We start from the raw sequence: 21,776 nt of genomic DNA, 5'->3' as shown, positions 1-21,776 counted from the left end.
TATACTCGACCCCACCGTGGTCCATTACTAGCACCCAACCCCTACTCTTTTGATTTACTTATTTACCAAAATTACATTAAACAAGCAGAAGAAGACTGTGGTTGACTTACTACCCACTACAGGGTGCGGCAGGAAAAAAAGACAAAACTACAAAGATCTGTCACTGGCAGGGATGCCAGGTAAAATTTTCAAATATCTTCCCAAGGCATGCTAAAATGTCTTCACATGTCTTCACACTCTATATTGTGACTTTGTTATGAAACTAATGCTTAAAATCTAAATGTATACAATGTTTTCACTGCGCTCTATATCAAATCAAGTAATGATGACCTTGTTAATGACATCCTATATCAAGAAAGGCTTTCACACTACACCAACATGGTGTAGTTTACCGTTTATGTTAATGAACTAAAAAAACAATAACGTTTCGCGTAAACTTATACAAAATGTTTATTTATGTCGATATGTAAATTTATTAACAAATTCCTCAAGAAACTGTAAGGGGATTTCGGATATTCTGATTTTAGGGAAATTTCGATAGAAATACTTCAACATTGATTGATTTGTCTTTATTATAGAGACTGTCAGTCCTTGGCTGGTTCGTCTCTTACTTCAACACTTTAATATTATCTTCATACCTGTTTGGATTCCACAAGAAGTTTCTTTTATAACTCTCAGGCGGCGGTGCTAAAAAAATAGCCTCAGAAGACTGTGCCTACAAAACAGCGTTACACTAATTTTTAGAAACATCATATCTTCTTCGTTTTAAACCCAAATGTAAAAATTTTTATATTGCCGAAAACCTTGGGGCCTCAGCTTTCATAATAATTTTTCAAACCTAGTCGTAGCGAGGAAAAACGATAAAAAGGGGCTCTTCAAAGAGGGGCACCTCCTTAAAAACAGCGTTACACTAATTCAAATGCTTATATCTTTGCTGTTAATCCATATAACTACAATTTTCTTCCATCATTGGAAACCGCCAACACTCACCTTGCTATAAAAAATATCGAACATAGTCGTAGCAAGGATAAAGGGAAATGGGGGGCACCCCATTTATGTGTTCGCCAAACATATAAAAAATTATATCAGCCCCGTTTTGCAAGCAAATCATCATTTTCTTTCACGGTCAGAATCTTCAGGTGAGGTACTTCCAAGAATAAATGCAAATCATGGGCGGAGCTAGGAAAAACAGTAATAAGGGGCAATTCTTTAAAAATCGTCCAAAAATTTCAAAAAATCATAACTGGACCATAAAGTAACAAATAATCAGTTTTCTTCCGCCAATTAGAAGCCAAGACTTTTGCATTATCGAGAAAAATATCACACATAGGCGTACCCAGGGATATGGTCTCGCAAGGGGCACAGAAATTGAGTTCTCAAATCAGTACACATAATCAATATTCCATACTAATTTCTCAGTCATCAAATCTAAATTTATACTTTCTTTTTTACCACTGTAAGCAACCAGAACCCACCTTGAAAGGATTAGGCATAGTCGTAGTAAGGAAATAATAAAGGGGGAGGGAGAAAGGTGACTTTAATATTTTTCAAAAGTTGCCGCTTTGCAGGTAAAAAATGTCCTTCTTCCACGATAAGCATCTTGAGACGATGAACTTTATATGAAAAATAATACAATACATAGGCGGAGCTAGGAAAATAGTAATGAGGGGCAGCATCTAGAAAAATATACACAAGTTTTAGATAGCAATAGTCCAACAAATTCTCATTTTCCTTCACAAATACAATGTTAGGAATCTTTCTTTATTGGAAAAAAATATCACACATAGTCGTCCAGTAACATGGGCTCATACGGAACATTCAATTTTAAAATCAATTTACTAACATGGACTGTTTGTTTTTCTATTACCAAATGATCTTCTAAACATGGGGTGGGAAGCTAGTTTTAGGTGTTCCAAAAACCTTTTCATTTCTTTCACAAATCCTTTTGCCCATTTTCGTGTTCAGCAGGAATCGCTCAAGATATTTCTCGATGAGTACTGGTAGAAACTACCAACATAGAATATCATTTGAATCATTTCTTAACAACTGCGTACTGCGATGCAAGAAAAACGGTTTCTTGGGAAATACAGGCAATGAATTTCCTATAGGATAGGCCCATATATTCCTACTGAACTGCAAATCGCTTTTTGGTAAAAAAAAACATTAAAATAACACAAAAAAATAGACGAAGTTTAGAAAATTGTAATAAGGGACAACCACTCAAATCAATTACTCCTACGGAAGACATAAAAAATGAAAAAAAGTTCAACATTTAAAAAAATCTTTAAAACTCTTCCAGCAATCCCTACTAGGATTTCTCTAGAAACACTTTCTATGAAATCTCCTAAAGTTCTAGGAATTCCTCCAGAAATTTCTTCAAGAACTTTTTGTCGGATCATTCAATGCAATATTCCATGGATTATTCCAGAAGTTCCTCCAGTGATTTCTCCAGGAACATCTTCAGAGATTTTATCCAGAAATTTCAGCTGTGATCCGTCAAGCAATTGCAACTGTGGTTCATCCAGCAATTCCTTCTAGGACTCCTCCAGAAATTCTTACTGTAATATCTCCTTCGGTGAATTGTCTAAAAACTAATTCAGAGATTTTATCCAGGGATTCCTTCAGTTATTTATCATGGGATTTCTCCAGGAGCTCCCCGTGGCCTTCCTCCAGAAATTCCAGCATGGATTCCTCACGTACTATTCCTGTGGTTCTTCCAACTATTCTTGCTTAGACTCCTCCAGAAATTCTAACTGTGGTCCTGTGGTTCTTCAGAAATTCTGCAAGGGGTTCCTCTAGAGCTTTCTTGCTGTGATCCTTCCGGGCAATCTTCCAGGAATTCTTCAAAAAATTGCTTCGGTTGTTCTGCCAGGGATTTCTTCAAGGACTCATCCAAGAAATCATCCAGAGATTTTATCCATCTCTCTAAGAATGATTTTAGTGATTGCTTTAGGCATTTATCCTGGCATTCTTGCTGGAATTTTCCCGGGAAATCTTCCTGAGTTTTTTTTTTCAGAAACTTCTCCTGTGATTCCATCAGGGCCTTGGGCCATCTCTGTGGATTCTTTCAGAATTCCTCTACCAGTTCTTTCAGGGACTTCTCGAGATATTTCTGCAGGTATTTCTTCAAGAAATTTTTCTTTTGATTTTCCAGACATTCCTGATGGGGTTTCTTTAGAAATTTCAGAATGGTTTCCTCCAGTAATCCCTAGGATTACTGTTGAAATTTCTACAATGGTACATTCCAGAATCCTTCTAAGATTTCCTACAGTGATTTTTTCAAAGATTCTTCCAGAAGTTCATTCAGTGATTCCTCCAGAATTTTTTATCCAAAAGATTTTATCCAAAGATTTTCCCATAAATTTCTCATGGTATTCCTCCAGAAACTCCTCTTGGCCCCAAGCAATTCCAGCTGGATTTCACATGCAATTTCTGCTGTGGTTCTTCCAGCAATCCTTTCCATGACTCATCCAGAAATTCTTACTATAATACCTCGCGACATTATTCTAGGGATTCTCCTAAGAATTTCTCCTGGGATTAATCCCAAAAATCTCTTGTTGGGATGATTTAACGCAATCATTATAGGATTCTGAAATCTCTAGAAGAAGTATTTCGGGAGATAATAAGTCTTTGAAATCCCATCCAAAATGACTGGAGGAATGAATGCTAAAAGAAGTTCCTTGAATATATGCCAAGAAGATTGCCCTACTACAGCAATCGGTAGAGGTGTTCTGGAGAAATTCATGGAGGAGTCCCTGAAGGAATCGTTGGAGAATTTTTTGGAGGAGTTGCAGGAAGATTGCTCGAAATAATCCAGCTAGAATCCTAGCATTCTATGCCAGGATGGGAATTCCATACACCAGTATAGTGTATTTCGAAAGCCGATGTATGAAGTGTCGCATGACAGCATTGAATCATTTTCAAAACATGGCCCTGGAAACATGATTCCGGAAAATCCAAAAATACCCAAATATATTCATATGCTACAAATTTCAAAATAATGAAGCTTGATATGTGTTTATTCATCTTCGAAAAATGGACCGCGGAACCACCGGCCCCGAAATCCGCAATATTGATTCCAAAATGGACAAATTATTTCGAATAGCACAAAAATAGCTCAGAATGATATATCATAAAAAATCAAGAAATTTGAGGTGTCGTATGAGGTGCTGAATTATATTTAAAAAAAAAATGACCCCGGAAGTGGTTCCTCGAAACATCCGTAAAACTGGTTCCAAGGCACTTAAGTGACCGGGATGAAATTTCAGACATATTTTTCTATCATTCTAGTTCAATTACGTCTGAAAACTAAACTTTTCTCATATCGAAATTCACTTTTCCCAATATGGACAATTCCAATGACCCATTTTTATTCCGGAATAACTCCGGAACCAGGTGTTCAATCCAAAAATCCCTATCAAATCCCTAAATTTGAAGGATATGCGCTTCTTGTGTTAAAATTTGGTTGAAAAATATTGAAAAACAAAAAATTATCGCGAAAAGAGTGTTTTTTCTAACTCTTCTTAGGGGGGTTTAATAACGTCGAACGAAAATTTGACAATCCATTTCAGAGATGTCATAAGAATTTTTCCAGGGATGTTAATGGAAATCCATCGATGATGCCCTCATCCTTTCAGGGATCCCTAGGTACTCCTTTGGAAATTTCTCCAGAGACTTCCGGGAATTACTCTAGAAATTCCGTCGGAAATTTTTGTAAGCAATCCTGTGGGAATTCCTCAAACGACTCAATCAGGTCTTCCATCAAGGTTCCTTATGAAATTCCTCCATGCATTCCTTTGAAATACTAAACATTATTCCGGGAATTCCTCCAGAATTATTGAGATTTTCTCCAGAACGATCATTTATGGCATTCTTTGGGGAAATTCTCCAACTTTGTTTTGGGGAATTGCTATCAGGATTCCTTATTTTATTTTTCGAGGGATTCGTTAAAATTATTTTTCCGAAGTTGCTTAAGGACTTCGTCACGGAATTTCTTTCGGAAATTTCCCAAGGTAGGGTCTTGTACCATTTGAGCAGAACTTTTTTTTTACGAATTCGTTCACGAGTTTCTTTGATGAATTCTTTCAGGAATGCTTGAAAAACTACTGCTGGAGTTTATAATAGAATTCTTGCAGACGTTATTTCAGGAGCTCATCTTGGTTTCTCAAAATACCCACTGAAATTTCTCCAAAGACTTTATTTAGGGATTTTTGATGATTTTTTGCAGGGAATCTAAAATAAACTCCAGATATTCTCATGGAAATTCTTCTAAGGATTCTTTTGGGAGTTTCCTCCAAGCATTATTTTGTAAATCCTTTCAGAAAAGCATAGTAAAATTCTCCAGAGATTTCATTGGAAGTTTCTCAACAAGTTGCTCAAGAAAGTGGGATTCCATAGTGATTCCGGCTCTGTTGTGCCCATACAGTGAAGAGAATTGTCAGACAAAAGATGCACAAAACAAGCAACAAAGAAAGTGTGGAGATTACTCTTTATCCCAACTGGTTACAGATAATGACATGATCTCTATTTTTTTGTTGCAGACAAAACGGAAGCTGTATTTGTTGCGTACTTTCCAACTTGTGAATAGGCTCAGTGTACCATGGCTATAGTACCTCAAATTCGTCATAGTTGATTTTTAATCTTTAACGATGCAAATCATCAAGAAAAAATATGTGAACAATAGATCACGTTCATAAAAGATGATTGCACTCATTTAAAGTTCACATTTTGCTCAAATTATGATAGAAATAAATCATTTTCAATTTCGGCTTCCATGCACCCTATTTCGCCATAGTGTACCAGTTATGGCAAATCCCATAAGGAATGCATGTAAATAGTGCGAAGTGGAACCGAAATTAAAAAGTATGTCCATAACTGGTACAGGGTTCCTATCATTGGCACACGCCGTAATAAATAGTAAAAGTGGGTTTGGCTCAGATTTTATATTTTTTCTGTAAGGTATGAAAACAAATCTATCATTTGACACATCGACGCAATTCGTCGGTCTTCTTCTTATTTTTGTAGAAGTAGTTTTCCTTAGGTAGTGCGATAACTGGTACAGGCACCCTAATCAATTATTACTAATCCAAAATCGAAACTGTTTAATGGTAGATCTTCAACAGCGTTGCAGTGTTTATCGACTCGTAGTTACCACCCGAAAATCGCAATGCAAGGCTTAAAATCTCTAAACTCGTGATGCACGACCTTTATCTTATTCTGTTCAAGTTGGGATAAACTTATGTCGCATTGGGTGGATTGTCGCAACAAATGCCGGTTGCGACATTGTCATTATTGTTACGCCATGATTGAATTTTGATTCAGTGTGCCCGTATGGCGCCCAAGCCTCCCAAATAAATCAACAAGTAAAAAAAACTGGGACTCCATCAGGGATTTACATAAGGATTCTTTGGCGAAACTACTGCAAAGATTTCTTGAAGAACTTCTCGAAAGAATCGTTTAAGAATCCTTCCAGAGATTTCTCCATAAATTTATCTGAGGGTTCTATTAGCACGAGAATTTCACCTGGAATTCTTTAAGAAACCATCTTTGGGAAATTCGTTGTAAAATTCCTTGAATGATTTTTCTAAAAATTCTGCGATTAATACTCTCAGCTATTCATTGGGGAATTGCATCGGGAGTTTCTTAAGGAATTTTCTTAAGTAATTTGCAGAATTCTTCTTAAGATTTGTTCAAAAATTCATCCAATAGTTTTTTTTTGTGAACTTCTCTAGGTATTCTACCGATTTTTTCAAGTATTCTTTGCTGAAGTTTTACAGTAATTACATGTTTTTTTTTTAGCAATTCGTAGGAGAATACATCAAAAGATATGTTTTGGGCTTATCCAGATACACTGATTGGCAAAATAAAGTGCCCACCTTTTAGTTTTTTCAATTTCTCTCATTTACTTGGTTCAAGTTAAAGTAAACACACTGTAGTTTTTTTATTTCCTTATTTTTTATATTCTTTTTAAGTTTCACTTATGGAATACTGAAAAAAAGGAGTTTTACTTAAAGAAAAAAAAAACAATTTGTGTTGAAAAGAAAAACAGTGACAAAAAAAAGTGCCCACTTCAAAAATCGATATGTTTTCGATAAGTTTCCATTGGAAGACCCCTCGATTGTTTATGTTTTGATATTTTGACATGTTTTGAAGCAAACGGCTTGACCTGGTGCATTTGTTTACGTGATCGCGTTTGATTAAGTTGAAAAAATGGAGAACGTAGTGGTTTCGAAAGCAATTCCGTTGTGTATCCGAAAACTGGTAGTTAGTGATGTGCAAAACGGTGAATCGCACCGGGCTGTCGCTAGGAAGTACAGTATCAGTAAGGCAGCGGTTGGCAAAATTCTTCTGAAGCTTAAAACGTTTGGATCAGTGGTGGATCGCCCTGGCAGAGGCAGGAAGCGGAAAACGGATGCGAGAACGGACACCAAGATCATGCGCGAAGTCAAGAAGAACCCGAAGGTAACTGTCCGCGAGATTCAGGAAACCCTTCAGTTATCAGTTTCCGGTCGAACTGTTCGTCGCCGTCTCGTAGCACAGGGGTTGAATAGCAAACTTGCCCGGAAGCGCCCATTTATCAGCAAGGCAAACAAACCTAAACGGCTTAAGTTTGCTAAGGAGCATGCTGATAAGCCCCTAGAGTTATGGAAAACGGTTCTCTGGACGGACGAATCAAAATTCGAGCTGTTTAACCGAAAGCGGCGGGTTCGTGTTTGGTGCAGATCGGGAGAGGAGCTTCAGGAGCGCCACATCCAAGGCACGGTGAAGCATGGAGGAGGAAATGTAATGGTGTGGGGATGTTTTTCGTGGAGTGGAGTGGGTAGTCTCATCAAAATCGGCGGGATAATGACGGCGGATTCCTACATCAACATCCTGCGAGAAAATCTCGAGGTTTCGCTGCTCCAGACGGGCCTTGAAGAGAAGTTTGTATTCCAGCAGGACAACGACCCGAAGCATACTGCCAAGAAGACCAAGTCTTTCTTCCGGTCTTGTCGGATCAAACCGCTGGAATGGCCTCCACAAAGCCCGGACCTCAATCCCATCGAGAATTTGTGGGCGATTCTGGATGCCAGGGTTGACAAAACTGGTGTTACCAATAAAAATAACTATTTTGAAGCCCTGGAGCGCGCCTGGGAAGAGCTAGATCCACAGCACCTAAAAAACCTGGTCGAGAGCATGCCGAAGCGCCTGCAGGAGGTCCTGAAGGCCAAAGGAGGACACATCAATTATTGAAAAGCCCATGTTTTGCTTTAATTTATGTTTTCTGTAGCCTAAATGAAGTGGGCACTTTTTTTGTCACTGTTTTTTTTCAACACAAATTGATTTTTTTTCTTTAAGTAAAACTGCTTTTTTTCGGTATTCCATAAGTGAAACTTAAAAAGAATATAAAAAATAGATAATAAAAAAACTACAGTGTGTTTACTTTATTTTGAACCAAGTAAATGAGAGAAATTGCATAAACGATGAGGTGGGCACTTTATTTTGCCTATCAGTGTACTTTATTACGCGATTAACCCAATGATTCTATCATATTCCGAACATATTCCGAAGAAAAAGTATCAGTTGAAATTTACGAACAAAACGAAATAAAAAAAAATTCTAGAAATTATTTTGGTATTTTTGAATACTACCTCCAGGAAACCCTGGAAGAATTTATAAAGGGTGTCAGTATGAATTCTTACAGACTTTCTATCGGTAGTTTTTTTTTTCAAAGCACTACAACAAGAAGTTCTGCAGGGATTTGTTGAAGCATTTTTAGATAATCTTTCCTGGAAAATGAGGAATCTTAGGAGAATTCCCCCTGAGATTCAACGGATTCGTTGCAGAATTGCAGCAGAGATTCCTTGAGGATCTTTTTTTATGGATTCTATCGGAAGTTCCCCGAGTAATATCATCGTGAATTTCTTCACAGATTTTTCAATGCATTTCTCCATACGTCCTAAGGCATTGTACAAAGGATTTTTTTCAGAGATTCCTTCTGGAATGCACCTAATAATTGAATCGGTTACATATCTATTTATTCGATTGCATGTTTCTGTAGGGATTGCATAGGCCATTTCCCCTGGAATACCTCAGTGAATTTCTTGAGGTATTCGTTGGGGGATACCACCGAAGAATCCATGAGGAATTCTTCCAGGCAGTCTTTGAGAAATCTCTCCATCAAGTCATGGGACATTTCTCAAAAAAGTCCATCTTAAATTGTTCGAGAGGTTCTTGAGAGATCCTTCTTACCGAATTTCTACTGGCATATTATCAAAAATTCTTTTAAAATTATTATAAGCCATTTCTCCAGGGATTCCTAGTGGCAAGGATCGGTATATTCGCCTCACTCCATTCATATTCACTCCTCTTTGCTGAAGCGAATCGAGAAAGATGCAGCAAACGGATCGTCGTGATCAAACACGCAACCCCATCACCAGTGGGAAGCGATGAGCCATCTGCTTGACATGAATATTCGTTGCCATTCGTCGCAGTTTGGATCGCAAGCGAATGAATGAATGGCGAATGGTGAAGAATACTGGTGAGCGATCGAAGCCGGCTATTATCATAAGTAGAAGAGAATTTCTGCATGTAATGCATACATTTTTACTGTATTGTCGCTGAAATGCTAGATTAGCAAAGAAAATAATTCGAAAACATCAATAATTCGTATGCACAATATCAATCGCATCACTCACGAATCGCATTCGCTTGCGATGCGAATGTGGACGAATGAATAATTTCCAAGTGTGGCTTCCCACCGTTCGCCGGAGTTTGCTGTCGTCGCTGGCAAGCACACACACGAACTCAAGCGACAACCGTTCGCTGCTGACTGTCTTCGAATGGGGAAGAAGATGAGAAGTGGAAATCAGGAACCCTGCCTAGTGGAATTTTGTAAGGGATTTCTTGGAGAATTATTTAAGTGATTCCTTTAGGATTTCATCCACGGATTTCATTAGCAATTTAGGAATAACATAAGAGTTTCTTTAAGAGTTTCTCTGAGAACATCATTCAATAATTGTTTTGGGAATGCTTCGAGGATTCCATTAGAATTTTATTCTGAAATTCTCTCAAACGATGAATTTTAATAATGAATTCATTCAATTGCGTATTATCAATTACGTATTATCTTAACCTTGACAGGAAAAAAAACTAATTCTTTATTTTTTAATCATCGTGGCTTTAACAACGTGTGATATTTTCCTCGAAATTCTTAGATTTTTATTTGTTAAGAAAATTAAGAATTTATTGCGAATTGTGTGTGTTTCTTCTAGAAACTTTCCCTTATAGCTATTATTCCTAGCTCCGCCTATGTATTGTATTTTGTTTTTCCCTATAAAGTTCGTCGTCTCAAGATGCTTATCGTGGAAGAAGGGACATTATTTACCTGCAAAACGGCAATTTTTGAAAAATATTTAAAGTTACCTTTCTCCCCCCCCCTCCCCCTTTATTATTTCCTCACTACGACTATGCCTAATCCTTTCAAGGTGGGTTCTGGTGGCTTACAGTGGTAAAAAAGAAAGTATAAATTTAGATTTGATGACTGAGAAATTAGTACGGAATATTGATTATGTGTACTGATTTGAGAACTCAATTTCTGTGCCCCTTGCGAGACCATATCCCTGGGTACGCCTATGTGTGATATTTTTCACGATAATGCAAGAGTCTTAGCTTCTAATTGGCGGAAGAAAATTGATTATTTGTTACTTTATGGTCAAGTTATGATTTTTTGAAATTTTTGGACGATTTTTAAAGAATTGCCCCTTATTACTGTTTTTCCTAGCTCCGCCCATGATTTGCATTTTTTCTTGGAAGTACCTCACCTGAAGATTCTGACCGTGAAAGAAAATGATGATTTGCTTGCAAAACGGGGCTGATATAATTTTTTATATGTTTGGCGAACACATAAATGGGGTGCCCCCCATTTCCCTTTATCTTTGCTACGACTATGTTCGATATTTTTTATAGCAAGGTGAGTGTTTGCGGTTTCCAATGATGGAAGAAAATTGTAATTATATGGATTAACAGCAAAGATATAAGCATTTGAATTAGTGTAACGCTGTTTTTAAGGAGGTGCCCCTCTTTGAAGAGCCCCTTTTTATCGTTTTTCCTCGCTACGACTATGTTTGAAAAATTATTATGAAAGCTGAGGCCCCAAGGTTTTCGGCAATATAAAAAATTTTACATTTGGGTTTAAAACGAAGAAGATATGATGCTTCGAAAATTAGTGTAACGCTAATTTTAAGCACCGTCGCCTGAGAGATAATTCTTCAAGGAGTTGCATGTGGTATTCATCTAAGACTTTCTTTTGTAATTCCTCCAGGAGTCTGGAATCCCTTCAATAATTTCTTCTGGGATTCATCCAGTTTTTTGTGATTCCTCATGAAGCCTCCCAAGTATCAACTCAGTTCACCGGGAAGTCTTCATGAAGTTTCCCAAGAATTAGTCTAAGTGCTCTTCAGACATTCTTTCAACAGAACATCGGGAATTGCTTATAAAGTTTCTAGGTAAGTTTCTCCTGGAGTCTCCGAGATTTCTACTGATGTTTCCCAGGAATTCCTCAATGGCTTCCCCACGAATACCATGGAAATTCCTTAAGAAGCTTCCGAAGAATTCCTGCAGCATTTATAGGATTACCCTGGCAATTTCTTTAAGATTTGACAGGAAATGCCTCCATAAATTATCCGAAGATTCCCTCCAGATCTTCCATGAAAGTTACTTCAAGAGTTCTTCAAAAAGCCCCCCAGCAATGGTCCTCTCAAGATTTCCCTCAAATATGTCCCGTGTTTTCCAGAAAATCCTCAAGAAGATGGAATCCTTGGATTTATTTCCAAGAGTTCCACAAAAAATCTGGAAATTCCTTCCGAAGATCCTCGAGAATTCATCCTGGAGTTCCATAGAAATTCCTCCATGAGTTACTCGGGAATTCATACCGGAGGTTCTTGGAAATTCCTCCAGAAGTTTTTCGGGAATTTCTCCAGGAGATTCTCGGGGATTCTTCCAGCAGTTCTTCGGGAATGCTTCCTGGAGTTCTACAGGAACTTCTTCAGGTGTATCTCGGAATTATTTCCATAAGAATTCTTCCCAGAGATCCTCGGGAATACCTACAAGAGATTCACGGGAATTCTTCAAGCAGTTCTTCGGGAACCCCTGCAGGACTTCTTCGGGAATTCGTCCAGAAGTTCCTCGGGAATTCCTCCAGGAGATCCTCGGATATTTCTTTGGTAATTCCTCCAGGAGATCCTTGGGAATTCCTCTAAGAGATCCCCGGTACTTCCTACAGGAGATTCTCGGGAATTCCTTCATCCGTTCTCTAAAAATCCTTGCAGGAGTATCTAGGCAACTTCTACAGAAATCCCCGAGAGAATATCTTGTAGCTCCCAGGAAAATCCCTTAGGAGTTTCATGGAAATTTATCCACCAGTCCCCTAGAAATTCTCCAGGAATTTCCCGGGAATCCTTCCATAGATTCCCCGCGAATATCATGGGAATTCCTGAATGGGAAATTTAGAAGCAACCACAGAATTCGTACAGTAATTGTGGTAGAATGCCGCCAGGATTTCCCATGTAATTTTTCTATGATTTTTTTTTTTAATTAACCACATAAATTATTCGGAAATACCATCCAGAATTTCCACGAAATTTACTTCAAAGTCTACCAAAAACTCCTCCAGCAATAATCCGGAAATACCTCCAGAAGATCCTCGGGAATTCATCCTGTAGTTCCTAGGGAATTCCTCAAAGAGTTCTTCGAGAATTCCTCCTGAAGATATTCGGGAATAACTACAGGAGGTTCTCGGAAATTTCTCTAGGAGTTCCTTGGGGATTGCTCTAGAAGATCATCGAGAATTATTCCAGAAGTATTTCTGGAATTCTCCAGGAGATCCTCGGGAATGCTTCCACCAGTTCTTCGGAAATTCTTCCAGGAGTTTTACGAGAACTCTTCCAAAGTATCTTGGGAATTCTTCCAGGACATCCTCGGCAATTCTAACTTGAGATCCTCGGGGATTCCTCAAGCAGTCCCTCGGGTCCTGCATGAACTTTCTCGGGAATTCCTCCAAGGAGAAATTTCTGAGGAATTTCTAGAGGAATTCACGAGGAACTTCTAGAGGAATTCTTTAGGAGCTTCTGGAAAAATTCCGAGGAATGCATGGAGGAATTTCAGAGGAGCTACTGAATTTTTGGCTTTGCGAGGGACTCCTAGATGTATATGAGAGTATCTCTTGTTGAAATTTCCAAGGTACTCCTCGAAGATTCTCCGAGAAATTCGCGGAGCAATTTCCGAGGAACTCCATGAAGAATACCCGAGGAATTCCAGACGAATTTTTGGAGCAATTCCCGAGGAACTTCTGGAGGAATTATCGATGAGTAGCTAGAGGAATTCCAAGGAATACATGGAGGAATTTCCTAGGTACTCCTGCAGTAATTCCTAAGAAATCCTTAAAGAAACTCCCGAAGAACTCTTAAAAGACTTCTTGAGGGTATTCTGGAGAAAATCCCAAAGAACTCCTAGAGAAATGCCTGTGGAACTTCAAGAAGAATTTCAAAGGAACTCCAGAAGGAATTTCCAAGGAACTCTAGGATGAATTCCCGAGATAATACTGGAAGAATTTCTGAGGAACTCATGTAGTTCTCGAGGAATTCCTGGAGGAATTCGGAACTCCTAGATTTTCTAGGAACTTTTGGAGGAATTCCTAAGGATCTTCTAGAGGAATTCTTAAGGAACTCCTGAAGAAATTCCCGACGATCTCCTGAAAAACTCCAGGTGGCATTTGTGAAGAGCTTCTGGTGGAACTTCCGAGGAACACCTGGAAGAAATTCAGATAAACTCTTGAATGAATTTCCTTATGAATTTTTGTGGAACTTCTGGAGAGATCCCCATGAATTCCCATAGAGACATTTTAACAAGCTCTCTTGGACAAATGTGCGGGAAATTCTGGACGTAGCTCTGTTTTAAATTCAAACGAACAACGGTAATACTGTTAGAAAATACCTCTGCTTTAGGAGGTTTTTAAAAACAAAACTAGGGGAGAATACCCAGATGAATTTCTCGAAGAGACTCCAAAAAACTCTAAAAATAACGTCTTTCGCAATTTTGACAATGATGACTCTTGAATAAAATTAAAAATAATATTTACAAATATTTTATTGTTCCGGAAGATATCTTGAGGCATTCATGGAATGTGTTGGTTGGTCTATTTCAATAAATCAGGATATCCAAAAATTCCCAAGAAATTGTGTTCGATATAAATATTTGAATCGTATTTTAAGTAAAACTGTTCCAAACTTCCATCAATATAAAGACCAAAAAATAAGGAATCTGTATGTTTTTATCAACAAAAATTGAAACGCATTTCATCTGAAATTGTTCCAAGAGTTGAATTATTGGGTTGAATAAACAATATAAATATAATTTTTCAGCTTTCAAATGTCTTCAAAAGTCTACACATAATTTGAAATGTCTTCAATATGTTTTCACAAAAATAAATGTCTTCAGAGAAGTTCAAATGTCTTCAAATAGAAGATATGTCTTCACATCTGGCATCCCTGGTCACTGGCGAAATTTGGGGTATATATGACTATTTTATCATGACAGTGTATCAGTCTATGTCTTTATGCTTGCAATAGAAAATAAAAAGAACAATGTTTGATTTTTAACTTGTGATAATGTAAGCCGGAAAAGTGAGTAGCCAACAACTACGTGCCCATTGGTCTTAAGAAAAAAATGGCTAATATAGGAAAAATTTCAACTACAGTGTATTTATCAAACAAATGTCCGTACAACAATTTTTTGGTCATAGTAATTTTTCATTCAAATGTTCAAAACTTTTTTATACGTCAACCGAAATCGCTAAAGTTTTGACCAATCATGAATCATATATTAAAAATCCATTGTTATAATTTTGAGCGAGATCGAATAAGTTTTCTGAAAGTTATGGAACTTTTAGAAAAAACTCATAAGATTTTTTAACCATTTTTAAACATTTTTAAAACATTATATATCAGTTTTTACTCGATGGAACTTTTTAATTTTTTTGTGTGTTACAACTGATACCTAAGGATTTCATATACAGCTATTTTTGAGGTTTTATATTCACTACCAAAAATATAAAAAATGTGCTTATGTAGTTGACAATGTTTAAAAATTGACCTTATTTTGCACATATAATCTGCCTAACGTTTTACACCAATAAAAGTGCATTAGCTGAACGAAAAATACATAGGACCTACTCTTCATATGTAGTTTAGTAGGGTTTAGTATTACCGTATTACATGAGGAGAGTTTAAAAACGTTGAAAACACCTGGCACTTTTATTGATCAAAATATGATAAATTTCCAAATGACCCTCTGAACGTATACAGATTTTTCATATTTTTTGCTGTGATTATAAAACCTTAAACAAAGCTGCATATGAAAGCCTTAGATATAAGCTGTAACACAAAAAAATGGAAAAAGTTTCATCGAGTATATATTGAGATAAAATGTTTTAAAAATGTGTTAAAAATCTTATAAGTTTTACTAAAAGTTCTATAACTGTCAGAAAACGTATTCGATATCGCTCAAAATTTTACCAATGGTGCTTCAATATATGGTTTATAATTGATCAGAATTTCAGCGTAATTGATTGACGTATAAAAAAGTTATGAACATTTGAATGAAAAATTATTTTGACCAAAAAATTACAATTGTTTGATACACTGTATAATTCGATGAAAATCCGAGGCATACTAATCCAGGGCCATGTAGTTTCATACACTAGTTGAAACAGATAACTTTTCAGAAAATAAGTCTGTTGGAGACCAATGGAACGTTATAACGCAAATAGACGAAAATGAGGTTTGAAGTTGAAAAACACTTTTGCAGTTTTTCCTGCCGCATACTGCATCAAAAAAAAACTATGTTTAAATTAAAAATACCTGAGTTGAATTCAAATAAATTGTCATTTTGTTCGGGCCACAAAAATAAAACTGTTTGGAGCAAATCGAAGGACACATTTGAAGCAAATGCAATCCATGTTTGAAACAAAAATGCATCTTCTGACAGATTATGTTAGAAATAAATGTAAATATTTTAGTATTTTTTTGTGACTTTTTGTCATTTCCTTCGCTGGAAAAAACCACCTCCTGTGTTGTTCAATGCCAACATCATTTATACATCTATTAGATAACATTAGATAACATAGACAACATTCGTGGAGACCTTCGCTGCCGTAATTCTGCAAAGTGACGTAAGCGATATTGATAGTTTTGGCCCATTTTTTGGATATTATGCATGAAACTCTTACTCATCCTCCAAGTTTCTTTCCATAGATGATAGATTACGACTAGATCTTGCATTCTAATAGAGCAAGCATATCATTGTGTTATTTTTACGCCAGATATTATATATAATATAACAAAAAATATCGAAATTTTGAATGGCGCTTACGTCACTTTGCAGAATTACGGCAGTTCGGTGAACCTTGCCTTTTTTGCAGGAGAAAACCTTGTTTGATGTTGCAGCTGGAACTTGTGAGTTTTGTTTATGTTCTGATTGTGGCAACGGGGGGCTCCTCAATGGGTATGGTCGAAATAATTGTGTAATCAAGTTAGTTTTAAAAATAAAAATTTTAGTTTCAAACATTTTATCAGCTTACCGAAGAAACATAAATATTTTTGTTTGAAACGAACGAAATTTGTCTTCTTGTATGTATATGCATCTTTCAGAATCCCAAAATTTAAAAAGTCAATAACGGCTCACGTGCTTATATTTTTTTGCACGGGTTGCTTGTTTGCTATAACTTAGTCAATATTGAACAATCTGGCTTGGCATGAAAAATCACGGTTAGTACAAGTCGTGCCTACCGGTGCAAAAAAAAGAATCGGATGTACTTAGATAAAAGTAAGGCATGTCGTCACAGTTTTCGCGAAAAGAAGTTTTTGTTGTTGGGAAGATATGTAAAGTTATATGATCCTTTATCAGCTTGGTAAGGGATGGGATCGGAGTAAGCTACTTATAATATATTCAACTATTTTTTTACGGATTTTCGTAGAAACCGGTCTGTCATAAAGTCTCGTATTTGAAATTCACCGTTCTTATTCTCTCAGTGGTGCTCCAACTGTTGGATTCCGTGGGCCAAATTGACATTTTTGAATAATATCGCGGACCACAAATGAATTTCACAATGATGTAGCAAATTTTGTAAATTCACAAAAGATTTGGCATTTTTTAGTCAATTTTCAGTATCTCCTCTTTCTTCTAGCACATTTGTTGTATGTTACCAAATGGTCCTACAATACTAAATTTCTTCCATCCTCCCTTTCCATCAAAGAACGAAAACCAAAATTATGTATTTTGTTGGTAAAACATTGATATGATAAAACATGAACCGATCTATTGTCCATTCACTTTTCTCTTTTTATTATTTATCTTTAATCATAAAAGTTTATAAATTTATGATAATAAGTGATCTATCTTAGCTAGATTATCCTGGATACGGATTTTTTTTTTGCATGTGACTTAAAAAAATAGCAGTTTTGGGACGACACTTTCATTTTAGAGAAAAGCTGAATTGTATTTCAAAATTTTGAATAAAATTTTGGTTCCTTATATTCGCAATGGCTGGATTTATGATTATTTCTGTATGAAAGTAGTTAAACTATTTTTTATGATTTTTTGTCATGGCCATGATGATGGTTGCGGTTCAAAAATTAAATAAAACTCTAAAAAAAATACAATCAAGTTGAAATCACGTCGAATTCAAATGAACTTGCTGGGATTTTTGTCGAAAATCTTCAAGCAATGTATTTTTTTTTGCCCTTTGGAAATGCAATATTGACACATTGTCGTTTCAATGATTCTCAATAAATATGTGATTAATTTGGTTAAGGTGAATATATAACGAAGCCACCCCTCGAATTGTCAAGACCAACTTTTCCGCGTTGTGAGGCATTTGGTTCTTCAGATTTGTGCTCTTGAAAATTCAAGGTGTTTCTTCGTTATATATTCACCTTAATCCACTCAAATGAATATTTTATCTGCCTCTTGTAACTTAACAAAGCAACATTAAATTAAATCACAAAAAGTTTTTTTTTAATTTGTTTTTTGAAAAATTAAAAATTTGACTTTGTAGAAATTTTATATGTTTTTATAAATTAAGTTATTTAGTGAGCAAATAAATTTGAGTTAAAAAAGAAACTCTGCGGGCCGCATTCCAAAGCTTGAAAAAAAACGCAGGACGGGCACCACTGTCCTAAAGGTACAGTTTATTCATAACGTTTTAAGGAAACAAAAATATCTGCATGCTGAGCACCATTTCTTTAGGAACTAGGACAAAGAATCGGTTTTTTGATACCTTAAAGACTATCTCACAATCTGTTTTCTTTTGATTAGTTTGAAATTAATGAAAAATAAAAAATAAGAAAAAAACACGGGAGAGTACGTTTGTGTCCCGATTAATGCGGATACAGACTTTATATGAGCAGGATTCTATGACATTTCTCGGAAACCCATTTTCCGGATATCTCATTTCCCGGAAACCCATTTTCCGGAATGGAACATTTCCCGGAAAACCGCTATCGCTATTCCCAGACTCATTAAATTTCAACCTTTTTATGAAATGCACAATAATGGACTTATTTTGGTTGGTATTCGTTGAAGAATTCAAGCAGGGCTTTCAGTTTTATTTCCAAATCTTCGACAAAACATTAAAAAATATTAGCAGTTCTGATGCCAACAGTTTTATAACTACATCTTGAATGAACAGCCATTGTTTAATGAACGAAAATTTTCAATGACAATTTTTGCAGCTGTAATTCCAAAATATAACATTCGAAAGAAAACAAATGAAAGGAATAATATCTAATAAAATGGTAGCGGTTGTATTTTGCGCATAGTTAGTAACCAGTAAGAGATACTAATCTTAAAAACTACAAAATATCCAGTATCCAGCCTATCGATGACTTCATTGAAGCCTCTCAAAGAGCGTTTCTCCTCATTGGTGTGTATGGAGCTTTGGATGGATTGGGGTGATGAGTTTCACTTTAGCGATTTCTCTAAATACTTCATCACAAGTTTCCCTAATATTTCATCTAGAAATATCCACTTCATCTAAAAATAAATAAATATTTCATCACGCAATTCTACAAAGTTCCTCGGCAGAAATTAGGCGAAGTTTTCCCCCAAGGCAATACTACCTACATTTCGTTCAGGATTTCTTCAGGGATACCTCCAGTAGGAATTGCTTCAAGGATTCTCCAAAGATAAGTTCCTCAAGACATCCTATTGAATATTTTTTAGGAAAAGTTTTTCAGGAATTCCTCCAGGAGGAGTTCTTACGAGATCCTTCAAAGTTCTTCCTGCACATATTTAGAAATTTCTCGAAGAATTTCATTGATAGTTTCGTCTGAGATACACTCCTAGATTTTTTCCAGAAAATCCTACAGGATATCGTCCAGAGATTTTTCCAAGAATTTCGATGGAAATTCCTGCAATAGATTCTTTAAATGCTTCTTTAACCCTTCTTATGCATTAGGGTAATTTTTGCCTAAAACCGTGCACTAGGTCAGCGAGCTACTCCCAACGTGATGCATTAGGGAGGTCAATAGCTTCTCAATATTCAACTATGAAAAGAACTTCCAAAGTAACTCCTGGAATCATTATTCAAGGATGTTTATTATGAAACAATTATGAAAAGGTTCTGAACGAATTCCTGGGGATGCTCGCGGAGAAACTTGTGCTGAATCTTCTGAAGCATGGTTTCCCAAACTGTGGGTCGCGACCCCCCAGGGGGGTCGCCTGTGTTCATCAAGGTGGTCGCGAGGGCCAGCCGAATATTTTACTGTAATAGACAACAAATGAGGAAATTTCTACAGGGGGTCGCGAAAAGTATGTCTACCGGCAAAAGGGGGTCGCGCACCTGAAAGTTTGGGAATCTTTGTTCTGAAGGAATTCCGGATGGAATTCATTCCAGCATTTCCTTGGCAATCATCTCGGCAGTTCAACCTTCAGGGAAACACCTTCCTTATAAAATTATTATCAGACGAACTGTTGCTGAACATTTCTAAAGTATTTCGTAGCAGAAATGTTGGGGTAGCCTTGGACACTCTCTAGTATTGTGTAGCAACCAGGTCGAATAAACAGCAATAAATAGGCAAAACCTTGGGCAAAACCCCATATTCTCTGGATAGTTATATCAATTATCATTAGTTCAACAAGCTAAATTTACCAATATCTACCTTTGTACTCGCATGTCTATGATAAATCTACCGTTTTGTTCCTAGAACCATGTTTACCTTTAGAGATATTAACCCATTGTGCCCACTCCCTTAGATAACATGCATCTTGACTTGTTTGTTTAAACTGTTCTATTCGTTTGACCTGTCTCCTAATACTTACTCCCCTTAGCTGATGTTTACCGGTAGCTCATTCTCAAACAATACCAGCACTCTGCTTGAAACGCAAACACTGTAACTAATCTGTGTCTTTCTTCTTTCGCTGCGACCCGCAACCAAAACCGACCTGCAACCCCGAACGACCACCCTCCGAACAGAAAGTGGTGAAGAAAATGTGGGGCAAAACAACCCGATGGAAAGCACAATACTAAAAAGTAAACTGTTTGTGAAGAATGAGAAGTCGGCAGCACGGCGAACGTCCACACCGGAGGGGATGACCCTGCGGGCGCGGGGCGGCGATGATGGTTCGGAATCGGCGACGGCGACGACCGGTGGAGGAGGACCCGGCGGCGGAGGCAGTGACAAGAAGGACACCAAGATAGACATCCCACTGCCGCAGTATATGCACCCGGCGGCGGAGAAATTTGCCGATAAACGAGTTAAGGTGAGTGGGAACGTTTGCTTCAGTGTTATTTTTTTTTCTATTAAAGGGTGGTTCTCGTCTTCTAGCAGGAATAGCAAATGGTGGTAATGATGATGATGATTATGATGATGATGGTGGTGATGACGGGAATAGTCGTTACCACTAAAGCAGAATGTCCCTGCAAGTATTTCCCACATCATTTCCGCAACCATTTATAATAATATTCAACATGACACGCCCGGGTTGAGCTTCTTGACAAAAAAATATATTTCCATTACGTAACGTGCTCTGGACCAAGAAGGAGTTGCAGTTTTAAACTCACACAAGTTCGACGTAAGAAAATGGAATAAAATCAACAACGATACCTTTCGTGAACATTTGGTGCCATTAATGCCGATATTGATTACATTTTTAACTAAAACTTGATGCCCTGAAAAGAGGTACGATTTTGTTGGAAAACGACAAAAACACAGGAATCTTTCCTTTTCGCAGGCACTGACTGATATCACTACCAGCTCAGTGCCTCTACTTACATAACATATTTACAATTTTTTATCATCACTTACTTACCTTCCACTGTTTCATACCTTTACCTTCACTAAGATATGTGATGTACATACCTCAAGGAGTACGTACCTACTCCAAGAATGCTCCTCATCACACACTCGGACCTGACGCGTCTCGAGTCCTACCTTGCCATCGTACTCCCCCTGGCTCCCATGCTTTTGTCTACCGGGGAGCTTCCGCTACTAAGCTCCACCGATCAGCCAGCACCGCACCGCCTTGATCACTTCGGTGATGGGTGATTTGATCAAATTCAAAATGTGAGGTTTGCGTACGTGGAAAAGTAAGCTGATTTTTGACGTGGAGGGGTCTCCAGGAGCTTTTTCTGGAATTCCTAGGGAATTCTTTATGATATTCTTCCAGGGGTTCTTTCAGCCTATTTATTGCACCCATAAACAAACAGAAACGCTCCATAGAAAATCAAAAAGCGCTCCATA

General features: G+C 37.2%; 1 protein-coding gene across 2 annotated transcripts in view; it reads left to right on the top strand.

Moving 5' to 3' along the window:
• LOC109407024 (transient receptor potential-gamma protein) overlaps positions 1–21,776 on the top strand; it is a 502,502-nt gene that overhangs the window by 370,465 nt on the left and 110,261 nt on the right. For both annotated transcript variants that reach the window (XM_062849336.1, XM_062849335.1), the window contains one exon: positions 20,510–20,796. In XM_062849336.1, coding sequence (XP_062705320.1) covers positions 20,545–20,796 — 252 coding nt within the window. In that variant the 5' untranslated portion in view covers positions 20,510–20,544. The remainder of the gene's footprint in view (positions 1–20,509; positions 20,797–21,776) is intronic.

The sequence above is a fragment of the Aedes albopictus genome, chromosome 2 (genome assembly GCF_035046485.1).
Source record: "Aedes albopictus strain Foshan chromosome 2, AalbF5, whole genome shotgun sequence".
NCBI lineage: Eukaryota > Metazoa > Arthropoda > Insecta > Diptera > Culicidae > Aedes > Aedes albopictus.
The sequence above is the reverse complement of the archived record's forward strand: the minus strand, read 5'-3'. Positions and strand labels throughout refer to the sequence as shown.